The sequence below is a fragment of the Azolla caroliniana genome, unplaced genomic scaffold (genome assembly GCF_043228905.1).
Source record: "Azolla caroliniana isolate FFs.n. ecotype wild unplaced genomic scaffold, voAzoCaro1.0.p SCAF_3, whole genome shotgun sequence".
Classification (NCBI taxonomy): Eukaryota; Viridiplantae; Streptophyta; class Polypodiopsida; order Salviniales; family Salviniaceae; genus Azolla; species Azolla caroliniana.
The window spans coordinates 25845217-25859348 of NW_028230438.1; the positions used below are offsets into that span (position 1 = coordinate 25845217).

Sequence of the window (14132 nt, forward strand, 5' to 3'; positions counted from 1 at the left end):
AAATGTAATGGTTAGGTGGAATCAACACGATAATCCAAAAGTGGCTAGCATGGAGTTATTTCATCATCCATCAACCCACAATAAGTGGAACAATATCATGTTTCACATCTTCATGTGTGATGTGCGATTCATGGCAAATGTTGTTGGGTTCTAGACATCAACTCTCATTGAAAATGCGCAATTACGGCAACTTCTTCTTGTGTTTGTGTGTTGTCTCTTTGCCATTGGCAAGGAAATGCCTAGATCACTCTCCGTTTTTGCTATTGTGGATAGAGATAGACACACGTAACATGACTATTGAGCCGAATCTTTGGAAGGAGGAGTACTAGTTTCTCGCACCGAATGGTATGAGATGCATTCTGTATGGCATTTTGCCTTGGCATGTAGCCAGTTGGTGCTAGGGAAGAAGCGGACCATCACTAATGGCGCGGGTTGATGTGAGGAGGTCTTTTATTTTGGTGGCTGAACTTGTTACGAGATTGGTTTCCGAGCGGGGGCACTTGTCCAGAAAGAAGCCCACCCAACGAAGCGTTGTGGGCGTTACTTGTGAGTGTGAAAGCAGCAGGCAATGATAAATAGTTCAAGCCACCCCAAGACAGAAAAAAGAGCACAAGAGAGAAAATATGTAAATAAACAAGAGGAATCAAAAGCTTCAAAGGGATTTTGCGTTTTGCGTTTTTTATCAGTTTTTTGTTATGTATATATATGTATATAAAGAGGGTAAATATACGATTTTAAAACGCAGGCCAAGAAGACGAAATCAGAACACTATGTATGTACATATTGTGTTTGTAATATGTATATATTTTTGTTATTATGATTCTCTTTTTAAAGTTGATTTTGCTTCCTTTTGCTTCCCTGCCATTGAATCGGACTCCAATTGCAGACAGATAGATAGATGGCTATGGCGTGGAAGATCTCCTTCTCCTTCTTCTTCTTCTTTGTCTTCTCCACTGCCGTCTCTGCAAGAGGCCTGTCTGCCCCACACCCCATATCCGACCTCCAGAGCTTCATCTCCATTCTAGGCGACTCACCTATGGTTCACAATTTCGCGATTTATGCGAAGAGGTCAGTTCTCCTCTTTGTTTCTTCTCTCTCTTCGTTCGTCGCTCCGATTTCTTCTTCAATTTCCTCCCCTCCTCCCCACCCTTCTTTCTCTTTCTTCTTTCGTCATTTCTTTTTCTTCTGGATATTCTTTTTCTCCCTCTCCGTCGTTCTTTATATTTTACCTTCATCTTTCTTTACCATTCTCTTTTCTCATAATTTTCTTCTTTTCTTGCAGATTTGGCAGGCATTACAACACAGAAGCAGAGGTCCACCATAGATTCCATGCTTTCGTGGAAAACCTGAATCTGATCCAGGCCAGCGATCGCAAGAATTTGCCTTACAAACTCGCTTTGAACAGTAAGTTTTGACTTCTTTCTACTTCTTCTTTCTTCCCTGGATTTCTGGTTTCTAACTGAGTGGAAGATATCTCTGTGTGTTTTGCAGAGTTTGCAGATCTGACATGGGAGGAGTTCAAAGGAGGTTATTTAGGAGCAGCTCAACAGAATTGCTCAGCGACGAGAAGGTCAGAGAAAGGAGGAAAGCATAACTATCTCAGAGCAAAAGGCATGACGCTTCCGGAAACGGTGAGAGAGAGAGACAGAGAGAGGTTGCCCAGATGGATGTATCTTGGTAAGGTTGCCTAAAGGAGACCAGAAGGTCATGGGTTCAACCCCTACATTCCAGAGTGGAATCTAGTAAATTTAGAGCTAGTAGTCTTACCACTAGGGTAAGCTAATTATGATATAGAGAGAGAATCTAGTAAATTTAGAGCTAGTAGTCTTACCACTAGGGTAATCTAATTATGATATATAGAGAGAATCTAATAAATTTAGAGCTAGTAGTCTTACCAAGTTACCACTAGGGTAAGCTAATTACAATATAGAGAGAGATGATAAAATCTAGTAAATTTAGAGCTAGTAGGCTTACCACTAGGGTAAGCTAATTATGATATAGAGAAGATGTTTTATCCTCTTTGTGGAGGCTAATTTTGATCAACTGTACCAAAACAACATATCATCTTGTATGTGACTTCTTTCTAAGAAGGGGGAGGAGAGATAGATATATTGTATTATTGTCTTTGGAGGTTAAATATGACCTATAGATTTTATTATCGTCTTCCATGGAGAGAGAGAGAGAGAGAGAGAGAGCTTTGTCTGCAGAGAGATTGGCGCCATGATGGGATTGTGAGCCCAGTCAAAAACCAAGCTCATTGTGGATCTTGTTGGACCTTCAGGTGCGCCAATAAACTTTTGATCTTTGAACTTTGTTATTTCATTGGCATTGTAATGTTTTGTGATATGGATGCTGCAACATTTTCTTTTTCCGCGTGAAACAATTCTAAAAGTGAAGGATGTATGGCCTAAAGTGAATTTATACTATTTATTTAATGAGATGACATATGTTGTGTTTGCTTGGTATCCATTGCAAATCTAGGTTTACTTTCACCTTGTAGTGCTTTTTGAATGAATGTGTGTGCATATGAGTCTTTTGTATCCCCCTCTTTACTTATATTATGGTCACCAATGATTAGCACAACGGGTGCATTGGAGGCTGCGCATGCACAAGCAACGGGGGAAATGGTGTTACTCTCAGAGCAGCAACTCATTGATTGTGCGGTTGGCTTCAATAACTTTGGTTGTAATGGAGGCCTGCCATCACAAGCGTTTGAGTACATTCGTTACAGTGGTGGCTTGGACACTGAAGATGCTTATCCTTACAAGGCAGAAGATGGTGCATGCCAATTTAATGAACTCTCTGTTGGTGCTCAAGTATATGATGTTGTTAACATCACCTTGGTAAGTTATATCAAAATTCAAAAGGTCACTACTGTCTATATAAAAATTTAAAATATGAATAAACTTATGTTTTTTGAACTCACGATACAAACAAGCTAATTTAGACATTAAAAAACAAGGGCTTTGGTTTACCATTTTAAAATTTGTATTTTGTTCATCCACAACTTTCGAACTTTAATTTGTAGACGTAGTAATTAGCTTTGAGAACCACATCAAGGTTCCAAAGGTAAATGTATAACACCACAAGTTACAATCAAGGAGTTCATCTCTCATATACTTGAACACAAGCATGCCAAATATAGGAGTTTATCTTTCGTTAGATTAAAGAAGTAAAGAAGAAACTGACTCTTCCAACATTACATCATCAAACCACAAAAGAATTATCTAGAAACAATTCTGAGTTACATTCTTCTATATATGCCATATCCAAGTTTACTTTAAATTGATTCTAAACCGCAAGGAATGGGCGTGCAACTATATCAATTTGAATTGATTCAAAACCATCAAAGGAATGGTTCATATCATGTTCATTATAAAAACTTGTCATAATTTTTGCTACTTTGAGGCTATGAACAGTGGTAGCTTGCTCAAGGAAATCAAATTTGTAATTATTCTATCATTGACTGCCCTATTTATACCACACACTATTTGTACAACCAGGGGTGGTGTGAGTACCTAGATTTCATATCAATGCCATAAAGGTTGCAGTCCACAATGGATTTATATCAGGTTCATTACAAAATCTTCATAATTTTGGCTAATTTAAGGCTATTGACTATATAACAAGGAATAGTAATGGTGTGCTCAAGAAAATGTGCTTTTAATTATTTCACCACTTAGTGCTTTATTTGTACCACACACTATCTGCACCACCAGGGATGGTGTGAAGACCTAGATTATATCATAGTGCCACAAATGTTGTAGTCCACAATGGGGTCATATTAAGTTCATTACAAAATTCTTCATAATTTTGGCTAGTTTAAGGCGATTGACTAAATAACAAGCTCTTTATAATTTTAGTCAGTCTGGGAGCCATGACCATTACTTTGAGACCATGAACACACTAGCAATTTGCTTCAACAATAACTTGGCTTGTGAACTTGTTGCTAACAATGGAACAACATAATAAATATACAGTATACCATACTAGTAGTAAATCACGTGTCACATCATTAACTCAATGTGGTGTACATTTCCAAGTTGGGATAGGATTCGTGTATGCATCAAGCGTAATTCCTTAGCTCTGTTTCCCCACACAGAAGGTTCCCATAAAAAATCCCTAAACGTGTTTTTTATCTGGTTATAAATTCAGGGAGCTGAGGATGAGTTGAAGGATGCAGTGGGCTTGGTGCGCCCCGTCAGTGTGGCATTTGAGGTTATTGGTGATTTCCGATTCTATGCTGGTGGTGTCTTCACTAGCACTAATTGTGATACCTCCCCCGAGGTAATAACCTAATCTTAATCTAATCACATCATCCCACTGCTAGAAACAAATCTTGTATACTACATAGCTTATTTTTAGCAATGCATGATATTACTGGTTGATGTGTTTGATGAATGTAATCACACCACACCACTGTCAAATCTTGTATACCATATATACAAACGTACATTACATATTTACCTTTTCTCAAACGTGCATGGTATTATTGGTTACGTATGCATGCATGCATGTTAGCATAGATTCCTAATTATTCTTTATGTATCTATAACAACATACATACAAACATATTTATAGAATGCTTGATGTTACTGTTGTACATGCATTCATGCATACGGATAGAAAATGTTATCATATATATACTATATGCAGATTATTCATTTCTCATCATACCACTCATTGATATACAAAGCCATATGCATACATAACATACGCTGATGATAAAGTATGATGTGCCAAATTGTGGTTCTAGCTGTGGGATTACATGGCCGGGTATAGCTGGAAGCATGCGTGTCTATATCTGCGGGGGGATGACTATGTATCGCATGTGCATGTGTATGTGTTCTACATTTATGGTGTATGCATATGCATATTGTGACCGTGGCTGTGGGCTATGGCATGGTCGGAAACAAAACCATATTTGTATGCGATACGACATCCAGATACATTTGTATAGAAAGGATCATTATAGCATGCATATGCATATACATATGTATAAAGAGAACAAGTTCTGTTGATGTCAATGATGGCAGAGTGTGAATCATGCCGTTCTTGCTGTGAGCTATGGCACATATACATGCACACATGCAAATGCATAGGCATAGTCACATCCACTGCTCATGCACATGCACATACACATCCACATAACGCATGCAATGCAGATACGCTTACACAGCACATATGATGCACGTACGCACACACATATACATACTCATGTGCACGCACATTCACATGTATAAAGGAAGTTAGTTCTGATGATATCATGTGATGGAAGAATGTGAATCATGCTGTTCTTGCGGTGGGGTATGGCGCTGATGAAAGTGGGACTCCATACTGGATCATTAAGAACTCATGGGGTGATAGCTGGGGCTTGGATGGCTACTTTTACATGGAAATGGGCAAGAACATGTGTGGTAAGCTCTCCTCTTACTGCGATGTTGTTTTCTTTTATTTAATGTAAGCCAACTTAATTTAGATTTACTGTACATTTTTCTATCTTTTAAGGCCTTTAATGCGATGTCCTTTGCTTGTCTCAGGAATTGCAACATGCGCTTCCTATCCGGTGGTTACCGAAGAAGAAGCTATGTTTCCCATGATTCAAATGGCATAGGCAAAACCCAACCTTATGTCTCAAGAATGTCAACAAAGCTTATTTGACACCTCTAGTACTCCTATTATGTGTGTATTATATCCTTCTATATCTTGTATGTACATAATGACTTGTATTTCTACAGTATTTCTAGCACTTATAAATCAATATCTCTTCCAGATGTGTGATTGGGAATGCATCATCCAATCCTGAATTGATAACAGTATTTAATGTTTAGAGATTCAATGAAAATGATATTCTTCTCAAGAGACATGGGTTTGATTACTTTTTAAAACATTCGTACACTAAGATTTTACGCATGAATCCACATTCATAGATGAGGTACACTACACATTCATAGATGAGGAAAATATGCAGCATATTCAACTCTATTACACTTATTATGTGGGGTGTGCTAAGCAAGTATGAAGACATAAATAAGTGTTCTATCATCATGACCATACCTCTAGTATGTATCTTTTCTGTTTGAATTAAACTTGCATCTCCACTAGATCAAATGGTTCTCAGAGGAATTGAATTCTTTATGAGCGTTGAGTTCAAATCTTATTAGGTAGATTGTTCAATGGTGATTTTGAATTGTGATTCGTGAACCCACTCTTTTTAATGAATGTAAACTAAAGCTGTTTCCCATACTTGTTGACTATGTGGGGTAATGTGATTACTCACTTCACTCGAAAAATAATATGTAGAATAAATTTGACTTCATTTAGTACTCCTAATTATTTTCATTCTTATTGCATGATCATAATAAATGACTATTCACTTTGCACACAAAGTGATGCAATGACTCACTATAAACCCCCATAGAGTTTTGTTCCTTATTGCTCGAGATGCCGGGTTAGGACATGAAAAGTCAGAAATTTTAACCCCTACATAAAGTCAATATTGTTAAATTCATCCATATACGATGTAGGCAAGGAGGATATACTAAGATTCCAAAAACGACCTCTATGGAACCCAATTGTTTCAGAAATGTAAAAAGTTATGACAGTGCATGTTAAATGTTAAAGCACGATGTAAACATCATGCAAGAGAGTATAAATATCTTGGTACCTCGACTACCTTAGCAAATTTTAAATATTGAAATATGAGAGAGACGTAATAAACATGGTTGCTAGCCACATGGGAAAAGAAGGGATTCACTCTTATGGCTGGTTCTAGGAACTACGAGTTTAATAAACTCTGCAAGAATGATACATTAAGGTGCAATGCAAAGCAGTAGAGACAAGTGGATGGTTTGATGGTGTTGGGGTCGGGGTCAGGGTTGTCGAAGGTTTCGAGAACTTAGCTAATTGAAGAGCACATATGTATATGTACATATTTGGTGGGCACCTCCTTGTCATGTGAAGAACCCATTCAAAAGACTTCTTGAAATGCTAGAGAGAAGAAGGAAGTGAAGAAGCTCTCCATTGACCGGACAAAAAACCCATCCCCAAAACCCTATAACCTACCTAGCTCTGTGTGTCTCTCCATACGACGCTCTGCTGCAACTGAAGGCTTCTTCCAAAGAGGTAAGTGATAGATAGAGAATGCAGCCAATCGGGACGACGCATCTGAGATGACTGTGTGTAACTGCTTGGAGACCGTGACGTCTCGCGTTCTATACACACGGATGTGGCTTGTTTTTGTAGTCTAGGAAAGGTCATAGATGGTGTATCAAAGATGTGTATAGGTTGGGATTTTGAACGCATGATCTTACTACCACTCCTAGGGTCAGTTAGTTGATTACGGTAAAAGAAAAGAGGGGGAATATGTTGCTATCTGATTTCATATCCTTTGTTTGGTGTTATTATGTTTTGCCATTTGTCTCCGACTAACCTGATTTTATGATGTCAATGTTGTTGAGGAGAGGCAAAATTGAAATCAGGGAGGGAGAGTGAGATAACATAAAGAAACCTTGGTTTATAATAAGGTTTCCTAATTCATCGTTTCCTGGCAATGTTTTCCATATCTGTCCCACCATTGCACAGTATGTGTTAGAATCCCAAATACGGTTTCACTTGAAACTTTGCATTGAAGAAAAGTTTGGAAATGGAACCTTAAATCTTCCTAATTAGTTTTTTCTTCTGAATGGTCCTTACATATTTGAATGTCGTGCATATATAACAGTGTTTCCAATTTCTGAAAATTTGTTGGATTCACGGACACTGAACATTTCATTATGTCCAACAATAGATTGCATACATAAATATCCTCTCTAATTTCATGTGTGTAGGATTCCGTATTTTTATATTACGCTATAACCTTCGTGAATATTCCTGAATTGTTTATTGACATTTACTGTGATGATCTCAATGCAAAAGCTAATTATTAGCATAATGATCTCAAAGTGAAAGCAAATGAGTAGTATAATGATCTCAGAGAGAAAGCTAGTTATTAGTGTAATGATCCATCTCAAACGAGAAACTAATTGTTAGTGTAATGATCTCAAAGTTAAAGTGTGAATGTGACAATCTCAAAGTTAATGTATGAATCACAATTTAACCCATGACCATAATAACATTGTAAACCGTAAGCTGTACGACTACGTTGTCATGATTATACATTTGATGTGTAATCATATGGTGCTGATGGACATATAAAGTTAATGTATTCATATTGTTTTCTATTGCATAATATATTATTTTCTCTTTCTCATGTTTCAACAGGGAAACTAGTCTACAGGTCTTGAATCTTGAGGTTTTAACCGCTACACCAATGTCTCGCATTTCTGCTCTTGATATGCCCGATGTGCCGAAGGGTCAGCTTCCTCCTCACGTGGAGCTTCAGCGTACCCGAGTCCTTTGTGGTTCAGATGCTGCTTCTTATGTATGTGTTTATGGCCTTCTCAAAGTCTCTGAGAAAAGAAGAGTCTCTTTCTCTCTCTTGATTTTAGAGAGATAGGAAAGAGAAATCAGAGAGTTATTGATTATAGGAAATTATTAAAATTCAGGGTTATCTTATTGAATATCTCATAAAAAATTAATGGAATCGTAAAGGAAATGAGGAAAGAGAAAGTGTGAGAATGATTTTGAAGATTTAATGTACATATTTCTGCGGTCTGTTAATGAAAATTTCCATTTCCTTCGATTAACTGTTGCAGACAGAATCTTTACAATATTCTGGGGCATATTCATTGTGTGGGGTGGATAACAGCCTCAGAATGACAGAATTTTGCAAGAATTTCCGTGTTCAGGTCATATCTTTGGATAGTGATGATATTGAGTTTGATATGGTCGGCATCGATGCTGCTGTGGCCAATGCATTCAGAAGGATTTTGATTTCAGAGGTTTATGGAGTTCTCTCTTTTATTACTTGAAACATAGGTTTTATGAAACATCTGAAATACCTTTGAGTATATATCCCCCCCTTCCTCCAAAAACAAATATGGAAAAATAAAAAACAAAACATTCGGTATAGGCATTTTGCGATTTCCCCAAACACCCCTTGGTCAACCCCTTGAAAGAGCAATTGCAAATTCTGTTTTGGAGCAATTGTATGGCCAATTCATCCTTTTTTCTCTTTCTTGGGAATTGACCAAGGGCGTTTCAGGAAATAACAGAAGCCCAACGGTGTATTTGGGGATTTTCCCTTGGTTTTATATGAACTGCCTTGCTGATCTCTTTTTAAACACTTCACTTGCGAAAGATTCCCACAATGGCAATTGAGAAAGTTTTTGTTGCTGACAACACATCTGTCATCCAAGATGAAGTCCTGGCTCATCGTCTAGGACTAATCCCTATCAAAGTTGATCCCAGATTATTTGAGTACAAGTCAGGTAGTGATGTGATTATACTTGGTTTGGCAAAGTGGTCATATCCTATCTGATCTTTCCTTATTTCACAGAAAATGATCTGGCCAATGAAAAAAATACTATTGTCTTCAAGTTGAATGTTGTTTGCACTAGGCAAGATGGACGCGTAAAGAATGCAACAGGTATGTCCTTGTTTCCAGTGTTGAACTTAATAACAAAATCGGGATGCTGTAGTAGTTACTCAAAACTTCATCTTATTTTTCTTATGACGTTTTCTGGATAGTCTGTCCTGTCATGTTAAGCAAACCCTAAACCCAGAAACGGTTTGGTGTTTGCTAGATCTGACAATTCTATATAATATTACAAGAGTTGCATTGAAGTCTATACTGGTCTCTTTTGTAATGAGATTTTTATTGAATTGATGATCTAAGAGTATTTATTTATCAAGAGCATATCATGGAATTTCGCAGTTAGATCTGATCAATTACAGTGGTTGCCAAATGGGAGTGAGTTCGAGGTTCCATCTGCTGATAAGGGCAAGAAGACCTATACATCTTTTTCCTGCAGTCAAGACACCTTACCTCCTCTCAAGAAGGATCCAATTATCCCACGATATCCAGATATCACTCTCGCTAAGCTACGACCTGGTCAAGTCAGTAGATCTTGTTTGAATTGTTTTTATCATTTGTTGAAGCTATAACCTATAGATCAGAATGCAATCAATTTAGATCTTGACCTTATCCAAATATTTCCAGAACCTTTTATGCTCGTTGATTGTATTTTAGTTGTGATGGATTTATTGATTGTATTTATGTTATGTAGCTTGTTTTCAATTTAAATTAATTTTGCTCATTCTGTGAAGTTTTGCAGTGCATTGAATTGGAAGCTCATGCAGTCAAAGGTATGGGTAAAACACATGCAAAATGGTCTCCTGTGGCAACTGCCAGATACAAGATGCTTCCAGAGGTAACCTTTACTCTGCAAGTGAATTTAAGTGGTTTATGTATATGAGGATTTCATGACTATCTGTGTGATAGATGTTTGTTAACATCACTCTTCTATATGAGAATGATAAAGTTGTAGATGATCAGTCCTATGGAGGTGATCCATGGAATAGATTAAGTTATATGTGTAATGGAGAAGAGATAACTGAAACAAGTGGTAACTTGCCCATTATATGTATATATGTCCACAAATGGTTGGTCTATTCCTTCACCATAGCCATTCATCATTGTGGCCTAGGATAGCCTTGAGTAACTCTAGTAATAACAACATGGTTTACTATTGCCGAATAATGAAACTATAATTTCAATGTTTGTAACAAAATGTTTTACTCTCAGGTTGTTCTTCTCGAGGATCTGCGGGATGATCTAGCAGAGGAGCTTGTTCAGAAATGCCCTGTGAATGTGTTTGATATTGAAGATCTGTCTAATGGTAGAGAAACCTGATGAGCATTATTAGAAACCATTTATAATGCCTTGTATTATTTGGGACAAACTTAAAAATATCCCTGAGTTCTCTTTATTTTCTCAAAACCTCGAAATATGTAGGGGCATTTCTGCAAATATAAAAACTCAGGGGTACATTGGAGTTTCCTTACTGTTTTTTGTTGAAGAGAGTTGACCCTTGTTTCTTACAATTGGCAGGCAGGAAGAAAGCTGTTGTAGCTCGCACACGAGACTGTACACTATGCAGGGAATGTGTGATCGGAGAGGGATGGGAGAAGCGTGTACAATTACGTCGTGTGAAAGAACACTTTATATGTATGGTGTATGGTTTTCTTGTTATTTGTAATAAACAGGAAAGAAATTGTAAAATTCTAAGATGTATGTTTGTGGTTTTTCTGTTAAATATATAATAGGAAAAATCTGCTTGTGATCCTCAGATAGTCAAAAAATGTAGTGCTTGGTTTTTCAACCAATATTAAACGATTCTGACCCTCAGAGATTCCAAATAAATGGTGTCTTTGGTCTTTGTCAAAATTATTTTTATGTGCTTGTTGTAAAGGTGATTCTCTAATGTGGTGACAAAAGAGCTCTCCCACTTCTCTCTTTTTTTTTATCATATATTAGCTTGCTCTAGTAGTAATTTGTTAGACTACTAGGTCCAGGTCTTGGGTTCCAGGGTCAAATTTCTCAGCTCTCTATTACTCCATAGATATCCTCTTAATTTACTGTATGCCACAACTGGAAGCTGATATTTATCGTATTTGTTTACAGTTTCTGTGGAGTCGACAGGAGCTCTACCACCAGAAGTATTGTTTGTTGAGTCAGTCAAATTGTTAGAGGAAAAATGTCAGAGGATTTTGGCAGAGATTTCTTAAGCATCTAGGAAACTAACCATGATGTATGTTCAAGACACGGGTGTATATTAACGGCTATGTCAGATGAATACTGAAGAAAAGCTGACAAATTTATCAGTGAGGATTTCAGGTATATGTAACCATGTTTGGTTGTGTTCATTATCCAATGCGTGTTCAGTGGGAAAGCAATGTGTTGAGAAAATGTGCTCATTGTCACAGGGATGGTCATCTGCAAACTTCTTGGTTTACCATATAAGTTTGTGTGGTGTTGTACAATGGAAGTGTAAACTATCCTAGAGTAAAATATTCTAAAACATGTTATTTGTTCATGGGAAATGCTTAATGGTGAAGTTATGGATCAACTCATTTTAGATGTCAGTTTTAACGTAATATTCCATTTGAGTGTGAGCATGTTTATAGCATACTGATGACTATATAGTGAATGATGAATGATCCTCTGTCACTCTATTGTTTTCTTTACATGGTAATGAGCAAATCCAAGCAATACTTATGCTGGCTTTCATGTAAACGCAATCCTCTTGACTTGAGCAGATTTATAGCGGGGCATGATTGAATGGATGCCATTCCAACAATCAAATGTTTTCATTGTGCCAATAGGCAAACCGAAGTCAAAGCATATTTCTTGTCTTATATATAGAAGAAGGTTTATGCATACATATTGTAATGCTAGAAATTTTATATCAGTTCAGGTTTGTGTTTAGGTTAGAGTCTTTGCAAAGGGGGTCACAGTAAAGAATCTGAGTGGATCCTGAAAGTGGATCTTGTCAGACGATCCTGAAAATTAATTTCCTCTAGCCCATGAAAAAAAAGATGCTTGGATTGACTTGGCTACTTCATAGTGGCAGTTTCCATTGTTGTATAACCTAAGAATTTTTAAACCCCATGTGGGTTTATTTAGAACTGTATGGAGTCCATATAACTGCCATTGTTGTTTACCCTAAAATTGTAATTCCTATGTGTTTATTTAGAGCAATATGGTCTCCATATACCTTATCTATCTATATATTCTTGTTTAACCTAAAATTTATGTGGTATGCCAAGTATGGCTAAAGTGGAATTGTTATAGCTCCAGCCTCTTTGTGTGGTCATTTGGATAATCTGCCAAAATATCGTTCTCTTTGGTAATATAATCGGGAGTGTAATAGGTCTTTGGTAACATAATCGGGAGTGTCATAGGTCAATTTATAGTCTCTAACACCAACTTTGAATCCAACCAAGTGGATTGGTCAGAAAAGGAACAATCTTAGAAGTTTGTTGATATGGCAGATGAGACTCCTAAAGTTTAAACTGTCTGTAGCACTCATAGCCATGGCTCTGGCTTCATTATTACCCAACAACTGTTCTGACGAGTAACATAACATGAAATTAATTTGTCACGAAAAGATTTTACTGGATTGCAAAAGGCTCATAGAAGTTTTTTCCATTCTGTACAGTGTATTGAATGAGCATTATTAAGAAAATCACACGGAGTAGATGAAGCAGAACATCTGGTTACCAACGTCGTACAACATGTGATGTTAACATCTACAGTACTACGAGAAAGGAAGGCATTAATGTCTACTGTACTAACAAGGGTGACTACAAAATATGGGTGAATTCAGTCTTTTATACAAACAATTAAATATAAGTTCCATGATCATTCTCCGAATGTGATTAAATGATTTTTGAGAAGTGTCATATTCCTTGGTACTTTTGAAGCTTTAAAATCAGATTTCCTTGTGCATGCATTAGTAATGGTTAATTCACTATGCTTTTGAAACGCAGGCAGCAATATTTGGTTCCTTAGGCTTCAATTTGGAAAATGTGTACATTATTGGGCAGCAAGTTCTTCAGGTCGACCCAGGGTATCATCTCCAGTACATGCATTACATGCTCTTACACATTGACTGCAGCCAATACAGCTATCATGTACTTTAAACGTGCCAAAGGATTATATACCTTAACCTACCATATGTGGATTGACGCCTACAGATGATCATTTTACTACAGTATCTATATATAGAATGCCAAAAAAAAAGAAAAAAAAAATTGATACCACAATTTGAAATATTGCTTCTGTCATCATGGCTGGTGTTGGCAATTCAATACAGATGCTTCTCGATATCATACATAACTACTGTACGCTATTATTGCCCACATGTACATGGGGATGTGTGGAGCCCATATGGGAGCAAGGATGACCATGATATTGAAAAACCATGCCTTTGTATGGGACTCTTATACGTGACATGTGCCTGTTGGATCTGTCATTCTAGCACAGATAGAGAAGCAGTCACTGATGCCTCTTAGATATACATAGGAATCCTTGAGAAGAGACATTGGGAGAAGTTTGACACAATATTGTCTGTCACAGGCTTAATATTTGTCTCTTATCATTTTGAATCTTCCATCTGTTAAATCAATGATCATGCCATGTACAGCACAAGGTGGCATAAAACAATACACTATTTTTTGGAAAAAAA

At 37.1% G+C, this 14132-nt stretch overlaps 2 protein-coding genes across 4 annotated transcripts; both read left to right on the forward strand.

The window, feature by feature from the left end:
• Positions 1-838: 838 nt before the first annotated feature.
• Positions 839-5774, forward strand: LOC147866893 (cysteine proteinase 2-like). Its single transcript, XM_087317411.1, has 8 exons — positions 839-1068; positions 1283-1404; positions 1492-1631; positions 2208-2281; positions 2579-2843; positions 4156-4287; positions 5279-5417; positions 5541-5774. The coding sequence occupies exons 1-8, from the start codon at positions 899-901 to the stop codon at positions 5612-5614; spliced, it is 1116 nt and encodes a 371-aa protein (XP_087173537.1). The 5' UTR covers positions 839-898; the 3' UTR covers positions 5615-5774.
• Positions 5775-7024: 1250 nt separating this feature from the next.
• On the forward strand, positions 7025-12015 carry LOC147866894 (uncharacterized). 3 transcript variants are annotated; one of them, XM_087317412.1, is made up of 10 exons: positions 7025-7125; positions 8263-8422; positions 8697-8882; positions 9242-9371; positions 9440-9529; positions 9818-9999; positions 10218-10313; positions 10688-10781; positions 10994-11110; positions 11567-12015. In XM_087317412.1, exons 2-10 carry the CDS (start codon positions 8312-8314, stop codon positions 11668-11670), a joined length of 1110 nt encoding a protein of 369 aa, XP_087173538.1. In that variant the 5' UTR covers positions 7025-7125; positions 8263-8311; the 3' UTR covers positions 11671-12015. The 3 variants fall into 3 exon arrangements, with proteins under 3 accessions (XP_087173538.1, XP_087173540.1, XP_087173539.1); XM_087317413.1 differs by lacking the exon at positions 7025-7125 and adding an exon at positions 7154-7286; XM_087317414.1 differs by lacking the exon at positions 10688-10781 and having other exon boundaries at positions 10210-10313.
• Positions 12016-14132: the final 2117 nt, after the last annotated feature.